Source organism: Myiozetetes cayanensis, unplaced genomic scaffold (assembly GCF_022539395.1).
Source record: "Myiozetetes cayanensis isolate MyiCay16 unplaced genomic scaffold, myiCay2020 scf33, whole genome shotgun sequence".
NCBI lineage: Eukaryota > Metazoa > Chordata > Aves > Passeriformes > Tyrannidae > Myiozetetes > Myiozetetes cayanensis.
Genome location: NW_026087555.1, coordinates 2,768,674 through 2,795,918, shown reverse-complemented (window position 1 = coordinate 2,795,918; position 27,245 = coordinate 2,768,674). Strand labels below are relative to the sequence as shown.

The following is a 27,245-nucleotide window of genomic DNA, read 5'->3' as shown; positions in this document are numbered from 1 at the left end:
AAGAGAAAAACTAATATGATTAAGGCAGGATTTGGGCACTGGCAGAGAGCTGCTGTGGGTGGTGGGTATTAGCAGTAACAGCTGCTGCGCTTCCCATTAGAGGAGGGAGAGAAGAAGGTCCCTGAAAGGATGGGTCTCCAGCGGGCTGGGAGGGCAGTAGCGGCAGCAAGCCCGGCAGCACTCGCGTCCCAAGGTAAGCGATGGCAGCACCGGGCAGCCCTGGGGAGCAGAGCATTGCTCCCCTGCCGTGATGGGCACAGGAGGGCAGCTGGGGGTGGGATGGGGAAAGGTGACACAGCCTGGGAAACACCCGAGGGAAAGAGCTGCTGCTCAGGGGTACTTCCATAAGCTCGTGTGAGAAATCATATCCAGCAAGAGAGGTTTATGTGTGCCCAGAGAAGCAGCTGGCTACGGGAGGAGCAGACATCCTGCCGCTGGTCCAACAGGGGCTGGAATAGTTAGCAAAGGCTCCTGTGACTCCTACAAGCATCTTCTGGTACGTAACTGGTTGGAGTGGCAGGATGCTTGGCTGTGGAAGGTTAAACTGCATCCATCTGCTTGCTGCTTCAGTCCAGGCACGAACAATTTCATGTGCAGTGGTGGTTTGTTAGTCAGCTGGCAAGTTTCAGAAATGCTAGAGAGGGAGGTGTACGCTAGACCTCCTCAGCCTCTGGTTTCCTCTGATTAATTTACATCTACCTATTGACTAAGTGTAATGAAATCTAAGGCACCAAAAAAAAAAAAGATGTTAGAAAGCACTACATTAAAATCTGAACCATCTGCCTTACAATATCTATTACAACAAATACCCTAGGCTCATCCTTCAGCCTCACTTTCTAAAGTGCATTTTAAAAAATCAGAGTAACACAATACTCCAGTTAATCTGGAAATGTGTTTTGTGCCAGCCACCAAAGCCGTGAGGTACTAAAGCCGCAGAAAACCAAATATTAAACTGTGAATTGTGTCAAGAAAAAAAATGCTAGTTTGGATTAAAAACTTGAGAATAAGGAGAAATCTTGGTAATAGCCAAAACTGCCACCAAGTTATCTCAGGGTTCCAACTCTGACTTCAAAGACTGTCTTCACTACTATCTTGTCAGCTACAGCAAGCCCTGACTGAGAAGGACAAGCCTAAATGCTGCTGGCTGTCCACACAGGGGTCCAATGGTCACAGGCAGCCTAGCGTGAGGGGTAGCCACGTGCTGTCAGTACAGGGACATGGCTTTGAGATGGCAGGCAGGGAGAGGCTCTGCTCTGGGCACCAGCCCCACATGCAACGGGGGTCTGCAGCAGCTCTGCAGGTCTAAGGGCAGATGTTTTCCCCATTGATCAGATTGTATGTTTGGGCTGGGAATGGTGGAGTGTGCTGAACATGGCTGTACAGAGCCTTCTCCTCCTCCTCCTAAAGCCCACAAGACTTTTTAGAGCAACTCTTCCCTGACTGCTCCCTCCACGGGCAACTTCACAAGAAATACTGTGGGGCCTCTTTCCTTCCAGTCCCAACAATTACTTTGGAATGTGAATGCTGTGGATTCAGAAGTGGCTCCAGGTGCCTCAAAGATCATTTATTTGCCTTTGTTTAAACCCTGTGGGAAGGGTGGTTCTCCAGATCAGCTAAATCAATGGCACCAGATGGGCTCACAGGTTGCTGAAGCCACTGCTTTGAAGTGAACCTCCACACTGTTTCTTGCTGTAGGATGGAGGATGGCAGGAGAGCCCCCACTGGCATCATTGGCTGGGCATGCACCACCCTGTGCTTGGTCTCCTGCGCGGCCGCCTACTCGCATGGTGCGAGCCTTTCTGCCTGCGCCGACATGATGCCCAGGCACCTCCGAGTGCAGCTGCACAGCCCCAACAGCAACTACGTCACTGTCCACACCAACATGTCCTTCTACTTCCCAGGGGACAAAGTTCCAGGTAAGGAACAGCTTCCTGCATCTGAGAAATACATGATAACTAATACCAAGTGATGGCATGAATCTTTGTGAGGTCGGGGAAGAGGTGGTCTGAGTGAGCTACGCCACCCCTCTCATCATGAGGAAATGAATGTATTAACAGAGGAATTCTGTTTGCAACACTTGGCCTAAGGTTTCTCAGGTGATGGTTGACTCCAGGTTTTCATCATGTTGCAGACCAACTGTTTGCTGGAGGCAGCTGGTAGGTTTGGGTGCTTTGGGGGGGATTTATCTCAACTGTATCTTAACCATACCAGACCTCATTACATGCAATGGCACATGAAAAGCACTTCCAGAGAGTAAAGTCACCTTCCCTGCTCCTCTGCACCACACAATGGGGTCTGGGTGACTCACCTGTCTTTTAGGCACAGTTGGCAGCATGTCCTGTTCCCATCATCACTGGTCCTGAGGTGTTTTCAGTATCATTGCCCAAGGTTTTCTTTTGGTTTCAGTGCTATCACTGGAAAATCCATTGCAGACAATTCCGTCCATAACTACAAGACAAATCCCTTCTGTCCCATGTTTTGTCTTTCAGTGACAGTGAGGAGCACCCGGGATTATATGGGCTTTATGCTCCAAGCTCGCAAAGTGTCCAACAACGAAATCGCTGGCACATTCATCTTCATGCCTCCTGGTTCCAAGCTGCTGACTTGTTTTGAAGATGGGGACACTGTCACCCACTCGGACAAGTCACTGAAGAGAAACCTGTCCTTCATATGGAAAGCACCAGACCAATCCATTGGAGACATCAAGTTTTTGTAAGCATGTGCTGGTTCCTAACCAGAATTTGTGTCCTCTCAGTTTAAAGGCTTGGCTTTATTTTTCCATCATGCTTGTCCAGCAAAGTGATTTATTGTATCTTGAACCCAGTACAGCTAAATACTTACCAAACGCTGCAACAGTATCCCAGCTGGTACATAAATCACCATTAATACCTGCTGGGTAATGCTGCTTTTTTATTTACATGGTCACTATTTTCTCAGAACAAATACACTGGAAGATGACAGCTTGGGCATTTAGGAAATATTAAGGCATAAAGACAGAACTGTGATGATATTGTCTGTCTTTGTAAATAACACAGCCCATAGGACTTCCCTGCCTACAGGATAATCTTGTATATGATCTCTTAAAAAAATAATGAAAAATTAGTACTTTTTAAAAAGCAAAATGTAAATAGAACTATTCACATTAAAAAGAGAGTGTGCACTCTGTCAAACTTGTCATCTCTGCACTAAAGTTCCAAACCCTTCAAGTAGTTTGGTTCTGATCTGGAGTGAAATAGAAAGTCTTCTGACTGTCTTAGAGGAAGCACAGCAGGTTTTCATTTTGAAAGAGATTAAATTGTTATTTTTTGAGTTTACAAAACCACTTAGAAGCTGCTTGGCCAGATCCTTGGCTGCTTCCCAAAACATAAGCATCCCAGTGAGTGCTGTGGCTTGTGCACCTCATCACGATTCAATAAAAATTAACCGAAACAGAAATATTGCTGCTTGGAATTTCCACTTTTTGGCCATTGTTTTAAATCTGAAAATACTATTAAAGACATATAGAGCTCAACCAACCAAATAAACTCAAACAAAACCCAACAACACCTAGTCCTAGACACCCACTTTGATACTTCCTTCGCCCTTTGGCTTTTGACCCTCCAAGATGACTTCTGATAGCTTCTCCCTTTTTTCCCTATCACAGCACCTGGAAAAATTCCTTGTTAGGCTTAAAAATAGCTTGTAAGAATCATCTGGCACAGGAAAGCCCAAACTGGTTTCCCCTTAGCTAACTCTCAGAAGCAGCTGAGCAATCTGAGCTGAAATTCTCCCAAAATCTCCAGTTTAAATAAGCCTCTCTGGGTGAACAGTTAAAGGTTGGCCAATGCAGTTTTGGCACCTGACAAAAAGCAGAGGATTAGGCAAGCTCAAATATCAGAGGGCTGAGAAGAGAGACTTTTTTTGCCCTTACCTATTCTGATGTTTGTACAAGTTACATTGACTTGTTTTAATTAGTAAATACCACTGTTGTTTCCCTGCCTACGGAAGATTATAAGCAGAGCTAGTCCAAGTTTTACAAATGTACCTCTATCAACATGGTGAATGTAATAGAGCTTTTCTTATTTCTTTTTATTTAAGTTCCCACACATTTTTGGCTGATCTTAATTATGGGTGGTGATTCTTCACCCCGAATCTTTCTTATGGGACCTGGTATCTTTTATTTGTAATAGAAAATGTATGACAGGCTAATCCTTTAAAATACTTTTGCATCCGTTCTCTCTTCAGATTAAAGCAGTCTTTGTGATTAGCTAAACAGCCAGATGTTTTATTAATGCTACAGAGCCAATAAATTCTTGCCTAATTATGTTTTAACAGCATCTCCATAGTCCAGTCATACTTTGTTTACTGGGCAAAGATTGAATCTGCTATCGTGGTTCAGGGGGGGCAAAACAAGACGCATGCTGGCAGTGGCAAGAAGCCCGACACCTCAGCCCCTGTGCCCTTGCAGGGACCAGCTGACACACACCCCCAGGTATGGCAAGCAAAGGTATGGGTTTGCTTCCTGCAGAGTAGTTTTACAGCTTATTCTGTGCAATTGTTGAACACAAGCGACCCAAACAAGCTGGGGGGACCTGTTTAACTCCTGTGGCCACCAAGGAGATCAGTGATGGCCGTGGTGAGCTCCTTGAAGTGAGGGCATGGGTCAGCATTTGAAGTGATGGAACCAGTTCCAAGGAGGGTACCGGAAAGTTAAACAGGGTTGCCAGATGTTATGATTCAATGCAAACCCTAACGTACAACATACTTTACCTAAAATCCCAGCTTTTGAAGATAAGGAAGTACAATTATCAATGTTGTCTAAGCAGAGGAACATATTTGTCTCTAAATGTGACTATTGCTCCTCAGGTATATATTTAGTTGTACTTATGCAGCCTTTGGTCAGTAAGAAACCCCATGAATTTACTTATATCCAAAGCAGATGTACTTCTCAGCATTTTTGTCATGGCAGTAAGACTGAGTTTTAATTATTTCACTGGACCATAACATAAGCAGAGAGCTTTGCTGCTTTAATTTTCATCTGGGTTCCCTCTTAAGTGACATTAAAATAAAAGACTCACTATTACGAACCTTCCTGGCAAGTGTTGGCACTGAGTGGGATTTGAAATAAACAAATCGAAGACAAGAAACTTCCACTCCTCTCTCCTTGCTCTTTGTTTTGTCTCCCTGCTGGACAAGGTCCCACCTCTCCCGCAGGCTCCCCCCTGCACACTCCAGCACCGCCTTCCAGCCCCACTGGCATCCTGGCAACACCAGCGTCAGAGCCAGGGTTTGGTGTCAGGTCAGATGCCCGTCCCATTGTTGAGCCAAAGCAGCCGGCACGGACTTCACGGGCTGTGTCCAGTGGGAGCATCAGGTCCAGAGGCCGGGCACTGAAGCCATCCCTTCTCACCCAAGAAGCTGGCACGGTGGATGCCTCACAAGGTTTCCTCTCCCAGAACAATGCCTCCAGCTTCAGCACCTCTAATGGGTAAACTCGGTGGTGGGAAGAGCTATTTCTCCCGTCCTTATAGGGAAGGAAAATAGTACTAGTTTCCCTGCAGATGAACAAGGGTCTGTGTAGGAAGGTGTCTGTGTCTGAGGGGGAGGCAAGATGGTGTTTACTTGCAGGGAGTTTGAGACATAATCCTCTGGAGATTGCACATGACAGACAGTGACAGGGAGAAAATCCAAAACTCCTAAGAACCCAACGCTGCACTGCTCAGCCCAGTGGAGGACTGGCCAAGTGGCAGAAAAATGTGATAAGAACTACTGGCTGCCAGAATATATCTCTAAAAGTGCATGCAGTGCACTTTTCAATGAAACAGTGAACTCAGCAGATCTATTTCTCCAACTGCAGGGAAAAGGGAAAAAGGATGCAAAGCAATTCTGAAATTTGGGCTTGAGGTTGTCTGCTCAGAAGTCTTTGGGGGTTTGGGCTACATGAACTTTCATGCAACATTTCATCCTGTGGGTGGAAACGATGAGGATAGGAATAAATGATGATCATTTATTAAAAATACAGCCCGTATGGTCTGTGTTAACTGCACATGTCCCAAAAATGCTCTAAGGAGCGGCACACTTCTTGGTGGTGTGAGAAACAAGGATTCCCATGCAAGCCATGGTGATAGGTCTCACTTACTAACGCTGCCTTTCCTCTGTCCATATCTTAGAGCAGGAAGCAATGCCAGCGCTGTCACCCCACGCTTGTGTTTGACGTGTACAGATCACAGGCAGGTAAGCAGTGGGGTCAGGGAGGACGCCTCCTCCAAGGACAAAAAGATCTGAGAGAAGATTGAGGATAAAACCTCTCTACTGTGTCACAGCACCAAGCAGCCTGCAGAGCTAAGTGGCTAAAACTATGCTGAGCCAGTTAAATGTTTTAATTTTTTTTACTTTAACTGGAAAGTAGTTTTTATATCCCTTTTTAGGTTTTTTTTTTTGAGCCCACTGCCTGGGTTTTAAGAGTCCCACTGTAAAAACAATCTAAACCAGCTTTCCCATATGTAGACATGACTACTGGGTGTTACTGGGCTGGAAACCTGTGTTTTATTCCTGTGGAAGGCTGAGATGTTCCTTTCCAGGAGGGCTGGATAGATACCACCCAAGAAATCCGCAAGAGGTCAAAGACCTAATTTTTCCCAGGGATGGCCAAAGAAGCTCTGCGCTTTCTGAGGCTGGCTGGGTCAGAAAGGCAGACGTGGTGGTGGTGGTGGGGTTAGCCACAGGCATGGGGTGCACTCGCCAGAGACAGCTGGAAGAGCAGGAGCTGGCAGGCAGGATGAGTGGGTGAAAGCACCTTTCAGGAAGGGGTGATGTCATGACAGGAAGCCCAGAAAGCAGTGAAAGGACTGAAGCCTCAGGGGAGTGGGGCAGCTGTACATGTGGAAGGAGATGTGGGAACTAGGAGAGCATCTGAGGAATTAAGTGGAGAACAGAGGAGGGAGAGAAAGTAGAGAATACCAGGCCTGTGGAGAGAAAGATGCTCAGATGGGAACTAGTGGAAAGCAGGGATAGCTTAGAGACACAGTTACAGTGTTAACAGTAGGCAGTCAGCAGAGGATGGAGAGAAGAAGAATGCATAGAAAGTAAAGAATTAGATCTGGGTTGCAGGATGCCACAGGAGGAAGAGAAATGACCTCACAGAAAATAAAAGAGGAAGGAGACATACTGCAGAGAATGAGGCGGAAATATTTAGGAAGGAGCAGAGGACAGAGTACAAGTAAAGGAAAGATGTGTACCATGAGCACATGGCATAGCCACGGAGAGAAGTGGAGAAATGGCAGAAGATGGAAACAAAGTTATTGCACGAGGCAAGACAAGAAAATAATGAAATAAAAATATCGGAAAATTAGGCAAGAATGAAGAGAAGGAGTATGAAAAGAAAGGAGAAATGAGGTGAAATAGGGCAAGGACTTGCGAGGAAATTCCATTTTCTATCCCCAAGTCTCAAATCCTGCAGTATATCCTCACAGTATGCTGTTTGCATTTTGAGGGCAAGTGATCCACACACATGCAATCCTAACTTCACCAGCCAGCTACTTTACAGTTTGCGGTTCAGCCACTGAAAGTCTCCTATTTACTGCTGCATTTTACTAGCACCTTCAGGAACTGTCTCTTCCACAAAGGATGCTCTGACCCTCCACTACTTTGCTTCACAGCTTGCCAGGGCTCCTACCTCAGCTTTGTGCTCCTGTCACACTGTCTTCCCAGGAAGCCTTAGAAATCGCTAATGATGGTAGAGGGTGAGAGTTTCTCTGGTGTAATTAATGGATGTGTGAAAAAGCCTGCTGGGCTGGACAGGCTGGAGAGGTGCCAGTTACTGAGGGCCAGATCCAAGTCTCACTGGAGCCAAAGGAAAAAAACTCCAGTATATTTTGCAGGTTTTGGATGGGGGCTCAGATGCACAGTGGGAATGGAAAAATTCATTGGGGGCCTCCTAAATTGTATGATTGTTTCCCAGTCAGTCGTGGATAACACCTGCCGCAAAGCCTGGGCTGCAGAACTGGCATGGAGTGTCTGTCATTTTGTGACAGCTAAAATAAGGTGCATGGAACCAGGCAGTCCCTAGAAACAGGAGCGGGCAAGAACAGTCACTCCCAGTGAAATGGGTGATTAAGCAACATAGAGAGGCAGAAGATTTCAAACTGGCTGTGCTTAGACTTTCTATGCTTAGACTTTTCTATGCTTAGAAAACTTTCTATGCTTAGAAAGCAAGGCAGGCTTTGGGAAGAGTTCACAGGTTATATCTGACTGCCCCAAAACCACTGATGTCAAAGGCCATCCCAAGTCTTCTGTGTCCCTCTGCTCCACGGTTCAATCCACAGCCCCAGAAGGGTGATACTGAATCCCAGTAGGCCCATGTGACCCTAAACATGAAGCTAGGCTGGGAAGATCACACCTGCTCTTTCAGCATGACCCTGGCGTCACTCAAAGTGTGAACTGTTTATTAAGTGATTTTTTTTCTGTGATAACTATGTCTGTGAAAAATACCACCACAACAGGAACCATGGACCTTTACTTAGGCAAAGCAGTGACCTTCCTCTCACCTTTGCCCTTCACCCTTGCCCCTTCAACCCACTCTGCCTTTGCCCCTGGGACCAGCTCCAGTGCATTGTCCCTCCCATGGGAATTGATATGGATGGAGCAGGGTTGCATCTGGCTCATTTTCTAAAAGCTACTGAGTAACCAGGGAATGGAGAAGGGCTATTTTAAGGTCAGAGGGACACACAGGTGTCAGAGTTGAACTGTACTATGAGGGAGTGAGAACATAATCATTCCCCTTTCTCTTCCCTCCTCAAACACATTTTGGTGTGTTCTTGCTTTCAAAGGCCAGTACCGAGAGTGGGGCCATCTCAAAAGCCTCCCTGCATGTGACAGCGTCTCCCTCTGCCCTGCATGTACATACTCAGGGTGACACTGCTGCAACCACAGCCTGGTTTGGGGATGACAGTGCTGCTGGCAATTTGTCCTTGGCTTCAAGGCAAATGGCAGAAAGAGAGCTGGCACCGCAGCCAGAGGAGACTGGCACCTGGGGTGAGGAAGAGAAGGAGGCAGGTAGTAATACCCTGCCATGGGTGACCAGACCAGCTCCCAGATCTGCTGTTCCCGGCAAAGGGGAAGACCTCGGCAGAGGAAGTCGACTCCTTGCAGCCCAACTCGGCATCCTGCTGGTCTGCACGGCCGCGCTGGGCCTGGCGCTGGCAGCTGCCATGCGCTGTGTCTGTGCCCAGCACTGCCACAAGCGGACGGAGGTGTCCTTCGGTGAGCCGGACCCCGGCATCGCTGCCAGGGAAAACGGGCAGGCGGTGCACTTCCGAAGGATCCGGGAGAACAGCTTCGTGCTGGTGCAAGCTGAGTACAACTGGGTCAGCCCCTCAAGCAGCGGGAAGAAGACGATCATCTGAACATCTGCAATGGTGAAAGCAGCTCTACAGCGGCCAGGGTGGGTGAAAATAGCCCGGGCTGCACAGCACAGGTTATAGGAAATGGTGGTTTAGTTCCTCTCTGCTGCCATGTAGGTAAACAAACTCAAAGCAGCCCGTTCAGACACAGGCGTTAGTCGAAAGTATCTAAGCTACAGCTGCTGAGAAAATAGAAGTTGATAGATTGCTCACTGTGTTACACTTACTGCAATTAATATTGTATATCTGCTCATTAGCTGTCACTGCAACCATGACATACACTTCCTCTGTTGCCTTAAGGGTGTAGCCAAAAATAGAAATTCTTTCCTCTGCACTGTGGTATTGACTCCTGTTTAATCTCAGCAAAAGTTTCTAGTGTTATATTTCTTTCTAGGAACTACAAACTTGTGATATAAACCCAATCATTCTCATTTAGGAGCTTACAGGTTTGATTCTGGCATCTCTTGGACGACAAAATATTTCCTGGTAGATTTTAAGTTTCAATTCGAAAATAAAAAAAGCAGTAATTCATTAGTGGAGAACATTGATTTGAAGAATGCTGAATTGATCCATGGGAGCGAAACACAGGGTGGCAGACACCAGCTTTTGGGGGAAAAACATGCCTCCTCATCAGGTGCAAATGGAAGAAAATCTTTCCTGTCCATTTGCACCTGATGAGGAAGCTTGTTGCAGCCTGACAGGCAGCATTTACTGAGTTTTTTACTTTGAGCCAGCTCGGTAACACCCTGTGCAGAAACACGGACTGAGAAGTACCCTTCCCAGGTCACTTTGGAGATCCCCAGTGAAGGCTGCATGGAAAGTTAACAGCATCTTTGTGCTCTGAGTTTGTATAAACTTTTCTCCAACGGTGTGGTTTTCTGCAGGATGCCACTAAAACACCCTTGGAAAACATTACAGTCCTGGACACCTCCTAAGAAAGAAGTGACAACAGCAAGGGTAAAGGTCTATTTTATTGCAACTTTAAAATAGTCAGAAACAGTCTTGATAATGATCCTCTTGAGACACACGTTTTAGAGCCTTTCAGAGACCAGGAATTGTCCCTTCTGGTCTCCTTTTCTAGGGTGGATCATCTCAGATGGTCCCCAAGCTGTGCAATGGGGGACACATTTTGGTGCTGCAGCTAAATGCACAGACCAAAGCAATTCCCCCTGAGCTAAGCAGATAATGATGGGACCCTGATGGCTCACACAGCCTTCCTAGTGACAATTTACCCCTCTGTCAGGGCAATTCTCCAACTAGTTGGCCATCTGCAAGCTGGATAGTCAGTCAAAGTCCTGCTCTCATGTCCTCCCTTAAAAGGTCATTGTCTTCAGAGGGGACAGGTGGGACATAGATGAGTTCTCTACTCCTATTAGTGTTCAGAAAGAATTGGTTTCTGACCAGATTATTGTACTGTGATCAGGGACATAATGTTTTGTGCTGTACACGTGGCGAAATTTCTGTCAAGTTAACTTCTAGGCCTAGTGAACCGCGGACAAAATAGATGAGTAAGAAAAGAAGTGTACTCACAAATGCAGCTTGTAGAGATGAGCTTGCTGGTCTTAACCACTGTGCTTTGAAGAGAAAGGCAACTGCACCATGGCACTTCTGCTGCAGAAAAACCAAGGGTAGCACTGTAATTCAAAAGACATTTGTTTTAGGACTCAAAAGGATGTTAGGTGAATGGTTTCATATTCAATAAGTTGAGCTTATGCGCTACCTACTAGTAAGTCTAGAGGTTTTTAAGTACAAGTCCAGACACAATGACATTCATCTCCTGTGTCATGTGTCTCAGAAAGAAATCAAGTTTCTGTAACCCAGGATAGCTGAACTGTGTAACAACTAAAGCAGACTGCATTCAAGTCATTGTTAATGCAGCCAAAAAAATTCTAATTAACTGAGAAAATAGGTCAACAAACTCTTAAATACTTTAAGAATATCACACATTATTTTAAAAAGTTTCTTATGATGGCATAGCTGTTTATGAATAAATTACAAATACCTATGGCCTCCTCCACTGTCTCTCTAGGTTTAATGTTACCAGACTGCTATAGTTATAAAACCATAACCTTCCCCTCCCCAGCTCTTTCCTCACAACCCAGCACTGCTTCTTGCCAGGCTGACTGGAGCAAGTAAAGGCCTCATGGAGGTTTTTGATTAGGATAGTGGCACCTCAACACCATGCTACCTTCTGCCAAACTCTGCCTTCTGTTAAATTTATGCTGCTCCAGTATTATTACTAGTAAAGCCAGTAATGGTGAGCTCTGAGGGACCCAGCTCCTTTGAATTAGTAATGAGTTTTACTACTTTGCGGACTTGACTGAGACCTAAAGTACTTGTGTCTTTTCCTTGACTTATGAATGATGTTTCATTTATTGTAGTTTCCATGACAAGAGGAACGGAGGTTTTATCTCTTCTTAAGGCTGTTAAAAACATGAGCACTGATTAATTTATTAAAAGGCAAACCATTCACACCCCCCCATTCTTAAGTGACTTGTCTTACATGGAAATTAATCTGTGCTCACACTTGGAACAGATTTTGGAGGGAAAAAATATTACAAAATTAGGAAAAGAAAGGCACAAACCATTCTAATATTTACTGAAGAGACAAGTGAAAGACTTGCCCTGTCTCCTCTCTAGGTGCACAACTGTGTTGGTTACATATGTTCTGCTGGAACTGGGAATCTCAGTTCCTCCAGTGAAGGTCAGCCTGCAGATGTCTGTGGCCCATGTCAGGTTGCCATCCCTCAGCAAAGTGACATGGTTTTGGGTAAGAATTACTGACCAAAGCTGTGGAAAGCAGATAATGAACACCTAATCCTGAGCCTATCTCCTGACCAGTCAAACAGGCATCAAACAGAGTTTTGGCAGTGAAAATGTCTATGGCTTAAATCCATTACCATTACCATCTATGCCATTACAATGCTTGAGCTATCCTAACTAAAAATAATAATTAAAAAAAAATTAACTTGCATATAATCATGGCCATTCACCACACCCTTACTTGAACACTCATTTTCCCATCTCGTGTCGCCATGATTCCTGCTTTCCCTCTGCTGCACAAAAAATGTAAACCACTGCCCCATAGCCACCAGTCCTGCATGCTGAGCACAGAACACCATCACTAATTCTTCCTGCTTTTCCACGGTATCTGAAAACAGTTAGGTTTTGCCCATCCTCAAGCCTGTCCATAAATCTGTTCCCCGTCTGTGTCAGACAAGATGTTGCCTCACTCAGTGCTGCACCTGCTCTATTAGAGATGTCCACCCTGACAGCAGTTAGTAGAGGACAGCAGCCCTCCAACAAATTAGTGGCACTCAGTGTAATGTGGAGAGATTGCATTAAACAGCACAGTTAAGTCATTGTGGACATTTTCTGCATTGGTTGAATTGTCACTAATATGCCAAAAAAGCCAAAAATGCATTGATTTTGTCAGGTCACAGGAGAAGCCACGGGGCCCTGTGGGCCCAGCTGTCACAGTCAGCAGGGATGTGTGAGCTCAGGCCCTCAGCAGAGGCAGTGCTCGCCCAGAGCCACACGGGACTAGCCCCAGGCATTGTGGAGGTCTGGCTGGGTGGCTTGGCCAGCCCTTTTGGCACAGTTTCTGCAACTACTTAAAACCACACAAACCAAGGGAGGCAAAGCAGCAGGATCAGGAACCCAGAGAATAAAAAAAAATTCAGCACATGCCCCAGTGATCTGAGCACAGGGACATGATGCCTGGGCTGCCTTTCTGAGGGTGAGGGTTTGTCCTCTCCCTCACCCCTGAGAGTTTGCCCCTGCTTCAGCCAGTTCCTTGGCAGAGTTAAGGATGCATGTGTTATTTATTCACTTAGATTTAAATAACAATGAGAAATGCCTGTAAGAAAGGAGATGCTCTAACAATTCCTGCAACATTCAGCTGCAAAAAGAGCTGCTTAGCATCAAAAACTAATGACAAAGTGGTGACCTGACCTGCAAAGCTTGTTAGCGGCAGAACAAACCCCTCGCTCCTCCTGGCAACCTGGACCCCTCCACTGGCCCTGCCAGGGTCTCAAGGCTCATTGTGCCTGGATAGCTCCACAGGGCTCCCTTCCTTCCTTTCCCTTCCCCTCTTTCCTGCCAGCTCCACCAAGGCACCACATCAACTATAGGAGGGCAGGAAAGGACTTGGCAAGTCACAACTTACCTTGGACCAGGAGCTGCTCAGGGATCTCTCCTGGTTCCCTCCCGCCACGGAATCGCTTCCCCTTTGCAGGTCTCGTCTCAGCAGCCCTCTTTCCTCATTAGTGTATATGTGACTCTCTCAGTAAAGCATTTTGTTATATGATGTATGAAGGACTGTGTGTCAAACCACATTTTACTGTATATTTAAGTGCATGTTTTGCTGATTTACTGCTGTTCCAGAGAACGTCTCCTTTCCCAAGCAGGGCAGGCCTGTAACAGATATATCAGCTCTGACTAATGACTATTAGTACATCCCAAGGTTACGTCCCACAATCAAATAACGTGTAGGAGGGAAGAGAGACTCCAGCTTACTCGGCTGAGGACAAAGATCACAGATAGTCTCTTTCAATCTTCAGATTGCAATATCCATTACAGATTGCCACCTTCTAATGTCAAAACATAATTTGTTGTCAAGAAAATGTGTCGCTGTTTCAGAGGCGAGTCAAAGATCAGCCTGGTTGTATATCAGCGCATGTTGATGTACACTAAGAACTGGTGGCCAGGTACCAAGGACATCAGCCTGCGGGAATGGAAGCAGATGTGCCTTGCTGATCTTAACTGTGCAAACACACGGCTCGAAGTGGAAAAAAAAATATTTAACCAAGTCAAGAGAGGTGTCACCAGTAATTCCCAGCATCTGAGGCAGCACCAACACGACGTGTCAGGCGAGTGACCAGAGGCAGCCGCTGCTCGGCTGCGGGAAGGGCAGGGCTGCCCGCGCGGTACCGGGTAGGAATGGCCCTGGTAAGTGCGTTCCCGGGCAGATCCAGGCGGGCGGCACACCAAAGCCCAAGGCATCCCTCGGCATTACCGAAGGGCAGCGCAGAGCGACCCGCGCCGGCCGCGAGGGGGCAGCGTTATCCCGGCGATGGAGACCGGGCTGGGCCGGGCAGGGAGGGGAGCTCTGGGTGAGCAGGGGTCGGAGCCCTCCCCATTGCCCCGGCTCCCATATCCTCTCACGGCAGCGGCAACGCAGGTGCGACTCCACCCCCGTCTGCAAGCAGGTAGAAGTTTCTGCATCAAAGAGCCGGGGATGTTAACTGCGTTTTTATAACCCCGTGCACTTCGTCAATGAAATTTCAAGTTATGTGGTTTATAGTCCACCTAATTATAAAGCTATTATTGCAGAGCATGCACTGTTTCCCCAGTGTTATTTTAAATTCCCAACGGTGGATTTCTTTTTTTTTTTTTTTTTTTTTTACGTCTATAAATCCACCACACAAATGCTGCTGAGAAAACAATAGGCAGGGGTTAAGTTGTCTTACATCCCTTTCTCCTTGCCAGCTTCCTACTGACAAAGACATTTATGCCAGGAAAAAGGCACAGCTCTCTAGTTTCAGAAGTGCCACGTGGTCTGCTTGGGCCCCATCGTCAGAGCGATGTGCAGAGCCCGGCTGAGCTCAAGTGACTCGTGCAGGTCAAAGCTCTGGCCAGAGAAGGCTGAGGCAATGCTGTCCTGGTGGGTGATGCAACCAGAGGCTCTGAGAGGGCTGTATTTCTTACTGCAAACATCTGCCTGTCACTTGGCATTTGAACGTGCAGTTGGAGGCTGCTGGTAGGTGCCTGTGTCACAGTAATGACTGTGACAGGCTTTTTCCATCCCTGAGCAGGAGATGGTTCTGGCATTTGGTTTGAGAGCAGCTTTGAAGCCACTGAGTTGAGAAGAATTTCTTCCTAATATCTATTCTGAAACTACCACTTTGGAGCCATTCCCCCTTGTCCTATCACTACTTGCCCTTGTAAAAAGTCTCTCTCCATCTTCTGGTAGCCCCTCTGCTTGCGGGATGAGGGTGTGCACTGCCTGCCAACAGCTCACCAGAAAACACCCCTTGTAGCATCACTGCCTCTTTGGGAAGTTCACTATCACCCTGCTCTCTGCACCCATTTGCCACCAGCTTCTTCCCAAAAATACACACACCAGAGCACATGGCTCCTGCAGGCAGCATGTGTGTGTCTGGGTCTGGAGGAGCTGATCTGGTTACAGGCCTGGTGGGTGACCAGCGAAGCACAAGCCCAGTAAGCCAAGCGTTCCCAAGCAGCACCACCCTTCCCAAGCAAAGCACAGGGAAATGCAGAGGCAGCACAGCCCACACTGGCCATGCCAGCCACAGCAACCCCCTCTGGTAGGCTCCCTGTCCTCGCTGTCTGTGAGATCTATTGCTGTTCCTGGCCCACACTGGCAAGGGAAGTTATGGCACCTGGAATGCTTGGCCAAAGACGTGCAGCAATTGGAAGCTCTAGACAGAGAAGGATGCTTCTGCTCTCAGTCCCAAATGCCATTCTCTAGGAACTGGGCCTCTGAGACTCTGTTGCAGGAAGCCTAGGGCAAGGAATCTTCTTTCCCATCCTGTGGTGATCAGGTGCAGGGCTCAAACCAGCAAAGCAATCAGCAGTTTGCATCTGTGCACTTGGTTCCTTGATCCTCTTTTCTCTCCATATGCCATGTTTATTCACCCCCTTCATCTTCCTCCACTCTTCCCTTTCTCATCCCTTGTCTCCTCCCAAACAGGGGACCCACCCCTGCTATTTTTCCACCCTGGCTCCAAGGTTTGCCCCACCTGTGAACAGACTTGGTGTTGCAGGTGCTGTTAGACAGCTCACCTTGGCCTTCCAAGGCATTACTGATGCAGTTTACTGGGTCCCAATGGTCCTGCCAGGTTCTTCTCCACAAAATGACCCCAACTCTTCCTTTGAGCGCCTGTGAAGTGTGGCCACCTCACATATCAACCCCACTTCACTACCTGTGAAATCTGGCTCTTCCTTAGGGCACTGTAGCCCCTGCCAGCTTCTCCCTCTCTTTGTGACAGTCACCAATTTTGCTTGTCATGCTCAGGAGTTTCCCAGGCCTGTTCCACTAGCTAAGGCTTAGAGCCTGATTGTGTGCCTTAATGTATCCCCCATAAGGTGTCTGCACGTGGCATTATTTTTTCCTGTCCTCTTCCTAGAGGAAGATATGCCAATCTTCTCCATCCTGTGGTGGCTCTGAGCACCCTTCTCTCTGACCAGGTACAGTTCCAGCCCTCTGAAGTGACTCTTTCCCTTTGTGCCCAAGTAGTCTGCCTGGAGTCTCACTTCCAAGGTCCTGGGCTTGTCCAGGAGGCAGAACTCATCTGAAAATATCATTAACTGTGAAAAAAGGCAATTTTTTATTTCAGCAACTAAGTCAACATTAGCATTTGTGTACATGCAGAGGAGCAGTGTGAGCAGGACAGAGCAGGCCTTTGGCACCGAGGCATTGCCCCGGCAGGAAACGGTCGTGGTTCCATGCAGCCTGAACTGGATCCTGTTCATCCTGCTGCTCAAGCTGTTTTTCCCTGTAGGGCCTGCAGGAGCTTCTCCATCCGAGTGAAGAATTCCACCAGCTTCTTGACTGGAAATGGGCAGGACTTGTCTACCGGTGTTGGTGGTGGCTTTGGCTTCGGAGCAGTGGTTGGTGGTGGCTTTGGAATCTGAGTGGTGGTTGGTCTTGTCCACGGTGGCTGTGTGGCGGGTGGTCTTGTCCACGGTGGCTGTGTGGCAGGTGGTCTTGTCCACGGTGGCTGTGTGGCAGGTGGTCTTGTCCATGGTGGATGTGTGGCAGGTGGTCTTGTCCATGGCGGCTGTGTGGCGGGTGGTCTTGGCCATGGATTCTGAGTGGGTCGTGCAGCGGTCGGAAACTGACCCCAGGGTTGTGCGGCGGTTGGATAATAACCCCATGTCCGTGCTGTCGTAGGAGCACTTACATCTGGAAGCAGGCCTATCTGGGCCAGGATCCAGTTGTAAAAGTGCTGAGTGGAGGTATAGATTCCAGGCCGTTTTGCTCTTGCACAGCCTCTTCCCCAGCTGGTCACTCCAACAACCCAGAAGTTGTCAGCGTCATTGTCTTTGCACATGAGAGGACCACCGCTGTCACCCTGCAGCAGAGTAGAGAGGATTAATGGGGTGATGGGTGGCCCCAGTCAGCAGCAGGGCTGTCTCCTCTCTGAGCCCCTGTCAGAGCTGTATTCCCAGCACAGAAGGCTCTGAACAGTTGCTGGAGTCTCCAGAAGCTTGGCTGTGAGTGGGTTGGGGGACAGTGAGGTTGGGCTCTCTCTCATCTCTGCACAGTGATCCTGGAGGTGCAGAGGATGGATGTTCCAGGGTCAGCATCTGGACCTCTGGGCTGCCAAGAACACTAGCTGGGCTTTCTGGCACAGTGCCAGACCTCTGGGACAAGGAGGACACTGGGCAAGGCTCCACAGATGGGGAAAGAGAGGGAAGCTACAGCAGCAGTGGGGAACCAGGGCTGGGAGGCTGGCTGACTGGCCAGGCAAAGCCCGCACCGGGCTGTGTTTGGGCAGTGGTGACAGGGCTGCCTGTGCTGCTGGGGGCTGAGTGGCTCGTCACATGCTCCTACCTGGCAGGTGTCGATGCCTCCCTCTGGATGACCAGCACACAAGTTGTGGGTGTGGACATCCCCTGCATACCAATCACTGCTGTTACAGAGCTGGACATCAATGAGGTGGACCTGGGCCTCCTGCAGGACATCGCTCGATTTTTGAGCTGTGAGCACAGAAAGCAATGAACATCCAGCAGCCTTCTGACAGTTCTCCTCCTCTGCCTGTAGGTGATCCCCCTCCCTAGGGCCTGGTTTTGCCTCTGGAGAGGCATTGGAGCACTGTGACCCTTCTATCTGCCCTTAGGGATTGGGCAGCCTGATTCTGGCTTTGGCCTCTGCTGTTAGGAGGCCCAACCCATCTCTCCAGTGTGTCGAGTTTGCCCTGCCTTTTTGGAGACCCACCTCTTGCAGTGGTGGCACCCCAACCAGCGACGTAGCAGATGTCCAGCTCTGACACATCCACCGTGCCATTGGGCACACAGCCCAGCTGGATGTAGAGGTTGCACTCGGCAGGCCGGTCAAGTTCCAGCAGCGCGATGTCGTTGCTCTGGTCAGCAGCGTTGTAGTCCTCATGAACCAGCAGCCGCGCCACCTCGCGCACTTCAGCCCCAGCGGCCAGCTCGGTCAGCTGGGTGGCCCCGATCACCACACGCAAAGTGCTGATGTTTCTGGAAGGCAGATGGAAGGCGGGTGAGAGGGAGCAGAGCCTTGATCTGCGGCAGCTCAGTGGCTGGCAGGCTTCTGCTTCTCAAGGCAGAGAGGAAAGCAGCACTGCGGAGTCTGTGACTGCTCCAACATGCCTTAGGCTGCTCTAGCATGCCTTAGGCTCTGGGAATGTCAGCTGGAGGCTGCTAGGAAGCAGTGGCATGAGCCCTGCCTTCCTTCCCCTGAGCAATCTCAACTGAGGTCTGCAGTGCCCAGGCACTGGGCACACTGCAAGGAAATGAGGTGGGAGCAGCACATGTGCTGCCAACAGGGCACCTGCTGGTGGTGTGGGGATATCCCTGGTCCCTACTCCTTACCTGATATCGACGAAGCAGTGGGCCGCTGTGAGGACCCACCGTGTGCTGATGAGGGACCCTCCGCACAGATGACCCGTGCCTGGTATCTCAGGATCCTGGATGCTGACGAGCCAGGGCCAGGCTCCTTCCTGGGCACTTGTGCCACCCACAACACGGGTCTTGCCTTGGTCCTCATCAGAAGTCGTGGGCCGGACCCCGCAGGTCCCCCTGTAAGCAGAAAGTCATTAGGCCCCAGTCCGTGGCTTGCTGCTGCTCGGGCTGAAGCTCAGCTGGCTGCCCTCCCCACAAGGCATTGCATGGACAGCAGGCCAGGGAAGCCTGTGGGCTGTGTGTCTGTCCACCCCAGCACCTGGCCACTGGCAAGGAACTGAGGCTTCCCCATGGGGTTTGGGAAGCTGTGGTGCGGCCACTTGTCAGGGGCCCCCTCCAGGGAAGCCCCAAGGTGTTGCCCAAGCTCCCTGCCAGAGCCTGGGGCCACGTACCCACAGGTGTTCCACGTGCCCAGTGCAGGCCCGCAGGCGGCCAGCAGGACGAGGAGGCAGAGCAGAAGCATCGCTGCCAGCAGCACGTGTCAGGAGCCAGAAGTGAGGGCTTCTCGCACCAGCGCAGCCACCAACACGGCCCCGGGGCTGATGTCACAGAGTGGCCTGTTCCGTGTTCTGGGCATGGGGGCCTCTGGCACGGGGGAGGGAGCAGGAGCAACAACAGAATCATAGAACCACAGAATGGCTTGGGTCGGAAGGGACCTTAGCAATCACCCAATTCCAACCCCCCTGCCATGGGCAGAAACACCCGGCACTAGACCAGGTTGCTCAAAGGCCTGTCCAATCTGGCCTTGAACACTGTCAGGGATGGGCCATCCACAACATCTCTGGGCAACCTGTTCTAGTAAAGAATTTCTTTCTAATATTTAATCCAAACCTGCTCTCTTTCACTTTAAAGCCATCCCCCCTTGTCCTATCACTACTCACCCTTGGAAAAAGTCCCCCTCCAGCTTTCTTGTAGGCACTGCTGCTTGCAGGATGAGGGTGCTCAGGCCCTGCGGCACAGGAGAGCACACATCATTGACAAGATGGACAATTTTGCCTTTAAAGTATGAAAATTTGACTGACTTGTCCTATCATGTAGTACCTGAGTATAAGTTAATTTGGTCATGCATGTGTGGCATTTGGGCCTAAGAATGTAAAATGGAAGATATCTGTGTCATTGCTCTCTAGGATTACTTCTCAGCTGAAGTCAGCACTCTCTCTGAAAGACTATCAGCTGCTAAGTACTGCTCACAAAGAACAAGGCAAAGAGAAAACACTGATGAAACCACGTTATTAACAAGCATTGAGATATATCCAATAAAATCTAACTTTGCTTCCCACACCTGTTGCGCATAATTAAACAGATGAAATTAGGCTGCACTGTGCTCTAGACAGCCACACCAAGGTGCTTCTGATACCCAAGCTGTTTGTTTAAAGGTAGCTCAGAAATTTCTACAGTTTATTGCAGTTTTCAGTCTGCAGGGGTGTCCCACAGACTGATAACATTGTCCCTGTGAATGAATCCACTTGCAATCCCTGCTCTTCACTACAATAAGAGTATGAAAATGTCAAAGAGCCCTTTCCCAGCTGCTTCAATGTGCCTTCCAACACAGCTCTTGGAAAACAACACCATCTCTTGATACCTTAGTTGCATCTTACTTTCCATGTAATTTACAGTTTGAATTTTGGAGACTATGCAAGTTAAGGCAAATCATCATAGGCTATTCAATGGACTGTCGGCATAAGACTCACTCTGCTGCTGGAAAGTACAGAGCTAGGCAAAATTTGCAAAAAATATGATGCAAAATCCTCTCTTTCCATCATCCAGGATATTCTTGGCCATTGTTAATGCCCAACCAGTGACCCAGAGGTCTCAGTCTTCCTACAGCCATCTTTCTGCCTTCCTGGACCCAAAAAATAACAAGATCCAGTGTCTGGAGATGTGGAGCAGAAATAAAGTTATGGCTTTTTCCACTGAAAAGCATGTCTGCTCTTCATTTCACTACTGCATCTCTCACTAGAGCAAGATGAAGCATTTTGGTATGTGGCCAGAACAATAGGACAGAATCAAAGTTGCATTTTCCACTCGCAGTGCCTCTGCTGTGTATAAATGTTGAAAATGTGTATAAATTTTGAAAATCTCCTGAAAATCTTTAACCAACCAACCAAAGAAAAGAAAAGATGTAATGAAAATGGCATCTAAAAATTAACCTGCTGACTGATAAGGAAATATACAACTAATATGTGCATATACCCATTATTCTAATCCCATAGGGTTTTTTACCCCTTTTTTTTCTGGTTTCAGACAGAGCAAGGAAGAAAAGCCACAAAGAAGGAAGAATGAGAGACTTGAGTAAGAGGTAAAATCCGTAGTTGCAAACCAAACTAATTTTTGGACACCTCAGTCTTTGAGTGTTCTTTTTTCAATCTTTTTAAAAGTGCAGTTTTCAGAAAGCACCTGTCCTCCCAGAGTGATGGTTACCTGATGTGTCACTGCCAGCTGAGCATCTGTCATCACTTCTTATTTTGGGAAATGTAGGCCCCGTGTGTTTACACTTCTTCAGATCTCTTTCTAGGAGTTGGCAAAAGGTTTGCATTTGCATTAGTCTTACCTGCCTGAATAGTATTTCCATTCTTCTGATCACCTTTTCTTCTCAGTGAGAGGCTGAATTTCTGGTGTTGTAAAATCCATCCATGTAAAAATAAAAGCTCAATATATTTTAAAAAGAAGAGACATTTAATTATTTATGAAGGTACAATATTCTGAGTAAAAAAGCCACTAAACACCACACATGGATTCCTCCCCTCCTCCTCTCTCCTACTTTTCTTATTTTGTTTGTTTGTTTGTTTGTTTTCTGGTACCTGTACAGATGGGTTTTTGATATTATGAGGTAGCTAAACTTCAAGGATGGAAGATACTGAAAGACAACAATTAATAACAACAATAACAACAATTAACGTTCCAACAGCTCTAGTGTTTCTAAACATATTTTTTCCTGTGAAAATTTGTGGTGTATCCAAGATACGAAATGGTGCTGCTTTGCATGACTTGGCAAATTTATAATGCATCATTTTAATAACAAACAGGAGAAATTAAAAATATGTGGTCAAAGCATTTGGAGAAATACCTCACAAGGAATGTTAATTCAGTAGTATCAGCTAGAACCACAACTTCTACTGGCATAAGGGTCATCTAGAAAGTCCTGTTATTGGTGAAGATGCTGGACAGCCTATCTGAATGGGATAAATGCCTCATGCTGATCTGAATTTTACTAGAGAAATACTGACTTTGGATAATCTACATTGTTGCTGTCTTCTAATTTCAGCCTGTAGCAGCATCCTCTGTGTGTGTGTATAAACATTGGTATCTAGGATAGATGCTAAGTACATATTAGTATTTGTTAATTCATATAATTTTGTAGTATTATGTCTTGCAATTAGCTGAGACATGTTCCCACTCTAAATCAATTCCCAAACAAAAAAATAATTGAGGGTACTTAAAAACTAGTTGGAAGTGGATGATCAGACTCTTCAATTAATTAGGAAAAAATCAAAGAGATGATGAAGCATGTGCTGCAGAGTCACAAGTGACTGTACCAACTAAGCTCAAATCAACAAACTGCTAATAAGTTATCACATAATTACCTACATTGTACTCTTGAAAGACAAGAGGAGCACAAAGTATCTACTACTTCCAAAACAGAAGGAACTGAAACTGTGGAAGATACTTGAATACTTCAGGACCTGGGCTGGGCCCTGGACTGTGACACACAGACAGACACACGGACACACGCTGGCAAAGGTGATGTGAAGGAGTTCAACTCTGCTGGTGGTTTCTGGCTTCTCAGAAGACTTGGGGCGCTCGTACTACTGGGCAGGGATAAATAACTGAACCATTCATTAACACTCACCGGTTACCTCCAGTCTCCACGTGTGGTCAAGTTTCCTAGAAGCTAAGAATCCACACTCACCGAGAATCCATGCTCACCAGCCCTTTCATTTTCCAAACTGCAAAAAAAAAAAAATAGTCAGGACCAAGACAACCATCAGTCCAAATTTTTTACTTCAAGTCAAAAGACTTATTTGACTTTTTATTTTTAAAGGACAACTATCATGGCTTTTAAGCAATAATCTGCAGAAGAGATGAATAGCACACTTAGTGATCAGCATGATTTATTTGGCAAAGCCTATTAGTTCTTTCTGGAGCAAATTAATAATAATTCTCATCTGTTTGTCAGTGGGGATTTAATGTAGGCTAAAAAGTCACTGAGAGATTTCTTCAGATGGAAGTCTGTTCAAAACAGAACAAAAAAGATGAATTTGAGAAAAAAGCTTAATAAAGTCTTCTTTAAATGAAAACCACTCAAGGCTTGACTGTTAATCAAAAGAACATTACTTACCTTACTCAGCATCGCTGAAACCAGAATCTGGCAGCAAGGTTTAAAAAGGAACACTTTTTCTTTACAGTCATAATTTATAACAGGTGAATTATTGGATATAAATACTGTTTTCCTTCTGCTAATGTATTATGCTTCTGGGATTGTTCAGAGCCAGTATTCTGTTACTAAGACAATAAACTTCTAAACTAGGGCTTCTGACAAAAAATTCCTAGCACATTCAAAGCAGCAGCTTTTCAAAGAATACCACTATGCCATCTAAACAAACTAAATTTTAGTTTCACTAGGATTGGAAAATACTGAAATTTCTCACTAAATTAATTTTTTTAAACATAGAAAGCTCCTGCTGGCAATACACTGAAACATATTTTTACATGTACCAAAGCTAAAATTTCAAATGGGATGACTTAGCAAAGAGAGTTTGCTATTGAAAGTAGAGTATTAGATAAGCAAAATAGATTCCTAAATATTTGTAAAATATTAAATCATAGAGCCTAGAAAGTAATGGTTTAACATACATCATGATATACATGGAAAAGTGTTTTTCTACATGGACTATGCACCTTACTTTTTTAAAAAAACCAACTACTACCTAAAAATCTTTCAAAAAAACCAATACCAGCAAGATTTGAGTTTTCTTGTTTTTTGAACAATGTCTCAACAGACACTTAAAATGGGATTATTTGGGAACATTGATAGCTCTTTGTAGTACAGCTCTACACAACTCTTTATGCCTTTTGTAATCAGAGAGGTTACACATTGATGTTTCATATCTCAAATACTTGTTACCTGAACAGAAGCACGATAACAGTCGGGCTCCACAGACAGCAACACTTCTGTTCTGTTCCCCTGACTCATGCAAAATCTCACATATTCCACTATTTTTTTACATTTGGAGAGGCCAGAAAGCAGGAAGCCTGTGAGCACAGGGTGGCACAGTACTGCTCCCATACTGCTGCTCATGCTGTGGTATTTGGCTCTGGCTCGGGGAGAGATCCATGCACGACGCCACCAGACAGCCAAGCTGGAAAGATACAGGCTTCTCACATTAACACTCCGTGAGCTGCATCAGAGAGAGTTACCATATTAGCTGGCTGAAATTGTGTCATACTCTTATTTTTAGTATGCTATTATGCCTCTGGGATATATTTTATTTATCAGGGAATTGGACCTAAGCAGATGTTGTAGCTGTTTTCTAAAAAGGGCTCTAGGCAACTCTCTGTGAGGTACCTGAAAGAGTGTATGGTTTGGGGATGGGGCAGAGTGAATGTGTGAGGCAAACAGAGTACATGCATCTTTTTTAGTCCTGAGCCACTATTTGGAAATTACAGTTAATTTTTCAGACAAAAAGTGACCTAAAATAAATTTAAAAAAAGATTGTTTTTTGCAATTTTTATACAGAAAAATAGAGGTTCTCCCAAAATGTCTCTAACTTAAAACAATATTATGAAACAGGACAAGCAAGAATTTGCTGGAGAACTTGGCAAAATGTATCAACAGTGGTATGGGATTGCCCAAACGATGGACAGTGACTATAATGGATAAAGCAGTGAGCTGCAGGCCCGTGCGCATGCGGGTGTTTCCTTCCAGGGGAGCTGCGAGTCCTAATGAAGAACACAGGAATCATAATTTGCATGGGCAAAGTTCTTGTTCTTCAGTGTCAGCACAAAAAGCTGAGTTCTGCTTCCCCAGGCAGCATCTTGGAAAGCTGCCCTGGTTTCTTGGCTACAGTATGGACCCTCTAAGAGAGCTTGGAGAGCAGATGAGAGCATCAACTTGGTGAGACACATGTTAGGGACAGCTAACTGGGAAAAGTTAAAAAAAAAAAAAAAGGGGGGATATTTAGATTGAAGATAGGAAAAAAGACATTTTATCACGTGTTTCATCAAACAGTGTTGACAAGAAGTGGCAAAACTACACATGGAAGGCATTAGGAAATAAAATCATTTTGTAACATCTTGGGTATGGGCACTGCAGCAGACAAAGGACACCAACAGGGATGGACTGCAGTCACACTGCTAAGAAACAGAGGGAACACAGAACTGCAAAAGCTTTTGTCAATAGAATTTCATACTCAGTTATTGTCACAGGGCTCTCAAATTTTATTTCCTGCATTTATTTTGGTAAAAGGCCAGTCTTTTACATGACCTCCATAATTTTTTACCTTTTACATGACCTCCATAATTTTTTTAATTTTAATTTTATCAATTAAATTGTCTTTACTTCAAGGAAGGTCATTTTCTTCCCTTTTAAGGCAGTTGATTTCCCTTCGAATTTTGAATCACTTTGTAAGAAAACTGACCACAAATATTTTCTCTTACAGAGATGAACCAACCCCACCATGCTAATGTCTGCAAGCCTTTGATTTTGTGATTATTATACTAGATGGAGCCCACCCACAGAGGAGACCACTCAGGGACTTTTTTAATTCTTCTTAACTGGCTGAAAAATCGTTGTGCCAGGTGGCAATTTTAACACAGGTAAAGAGTGAACAATAAATACGCACCAGCACGGGATCCTCAGGAGATGCGTGGCCTCTTCTGTGTGCTGCAGCTGCTGGGTGTTGGCTGCCTCTCTGAGCAGGGATCACAACCAATTTCTAATCTCATGCCTGCTTCTGGTCAGGGCAAGCTACACAGTCAGGGTTCATTTGAACCTACCAGACAGTCTAAGAATTCACAGGTTATTTTGTTTCTCAACAAATCCAGGTGTTGTGCTGGGCTCTTTTCTGCACAGCAATTCCAAAGGCCTTTGACTCACCTTCCCTCCCTGCCCAAAACTGTGGTCAGGAGGGTAGGTGGCAGGGAGCAGAGGCTGATTCAGCAGCAGCTATTGCTCATTTTCTTGTCACTCTGTAGGTCGCTGGCTCACAAAAATCTCTGTGGAAATGCATCTAAAACTATTTTGAAAACTTGGCCTCCACTGATGAGAAAATTAAGTGGTGACTCATGCTCCCGTCAGCTCCAGACTTGACTACTGCAATTTGATGGACTGAGAAGCTGATATTGCATGGAGACTGCAATTTGCTTAGGGGGTTAGCCGAGAGGCCTCATTGGCACCAGTTGTTTCCAACACATGGATCTCTCTTGTCCTTTTGATCACTAACAAATTTGATTTCACTTCTCACTGAAGATCTCACTCTCCACCTTTCTGTCAAGAGAACAATTCAGAGGTTGCTTCCATGACCTATGCTATATCTCTAGATTCCAGAAGGAAGTAGACCTGCCTGGAGCAATGCCTCACACCTGCACTTCCCAGCATTGCTTTCTCTTGCTTTCTCTAGTCCTGCACAGCTAAAGTCATAGGCAAGTCCTTGTCCATGTGACTGTAGAAGATTACTTATCATCTTGTAGGGCGCCCTCTGTTGAATGAGAATTCTACAGGAACCATTCACATAAACTTTCAACAGCTGAAGTCAAAATGCTTCCTCAAAGAAGGCACAGTCTAATTATTGAAAGGGATAATGTGGTTGAAGTGATAAAATGGCAAAGAGGTGACAACGTCCCTCATCTGACACTGTCCTGACAGGATGCCTGGGAGATTGGGAGTCAGAAAGAGAGATTCAGTTTGCAAGATGCTGGAAAGGGCAGGCCACCAAATCTAAAGTAAAACACTCTTCATTTACTCTCATCATGTGCTACATTATCCCTGAGCTTTGTTAGAACAATGGCAGGGCTCTTCAAACAGCTTCCCTGGGGAGACCGCTCTGCAGCTTAACAACCTTGCACTGGAGATGTGCAAGTGTAACCAAGGGCAGAATTTAGTCTCTTGTCTATTTAATGTGATTGCAAGGCACTGCCTGTGTTTCTGGCACTTTATAATAACAGTAATAAAAATGCTTTTGGATTATAACA

At 46.3% G+C, this 27,245-nt stretch overlaps 2 protein-coding genes across 11 annotated transcripts in view; one reads left to right on the top strand and one right to left on the bottom strand.

Moving 5' to 3' along the window:
• LOC126646160 (acrosin-like) overlaps positions 1–27,087 on the bottom strand; it is a 73,648-nt gene extending 46,561 nt beyond the window's left edge. Inside the window, exons 1-8 of one of the 10 annotated variants that reach the window (XR_007630235.1) lie at positions 21,607–27,052; positions 19,937–20,004; positions 18,966–19,172; positions 18,346–18,611; positions 17,962–18,107; positions 13,549–17,479; positions 10,911–11,014; positions 9,171–9,387 (exon numbers count right to left, since the gene is read on the bottom strand). Coding sequence is in view for 3 of the 10 variants with exons in the window: in XM_050327260.1 (XP_050183217.1) it covers positions 16,886–17,479; positions 17,962–18,107; positions 18,346–18,611; positions 18,966–19,172; positions 19,937–20,004; positions 21,607–21,627 (1,302 nt within the window). In the remaining 7 variants the exon portion in view is untranslated. Of the gene's footprint in view, positions 1–9,170; positions 9,388–9,959; positions 17,480–17,961; positions 18,108–18,345; positions 18,612–18,965; positions 19,173–19,447; positions 19,528–19,936; positions 20,005–21,606 lie in introns of those variants that run through there. The other 9 variants (XM_050327260.1, XR_007630240.1, XR_007630237.1 and 6 more) reach the window with 9 other exon arrangements.
• REELD1 (reeler domain containing 1) lies at positions 255–9,383 on the top strand. Its single transcript, XM_050327256.1, has 6 exons — positions 255–1,916; positions 2,490–2,712; positions 4,315–4,573; positions 5,304–5,467; positions 6,150–6,213; positions 8,808–9,383. The coding sequence occupies exons 1-6, from the start codon at positions 1,697–1,699 to the stop codon at positions 9,381–9,383; spliced, it is 1,506 nt and encodes a 501-aa protein (XP_050183213.1). The 5' UTR covers positions 255–1,696.
• Positions 27,088–27,245: the final 158 nt, after the last annotated feature.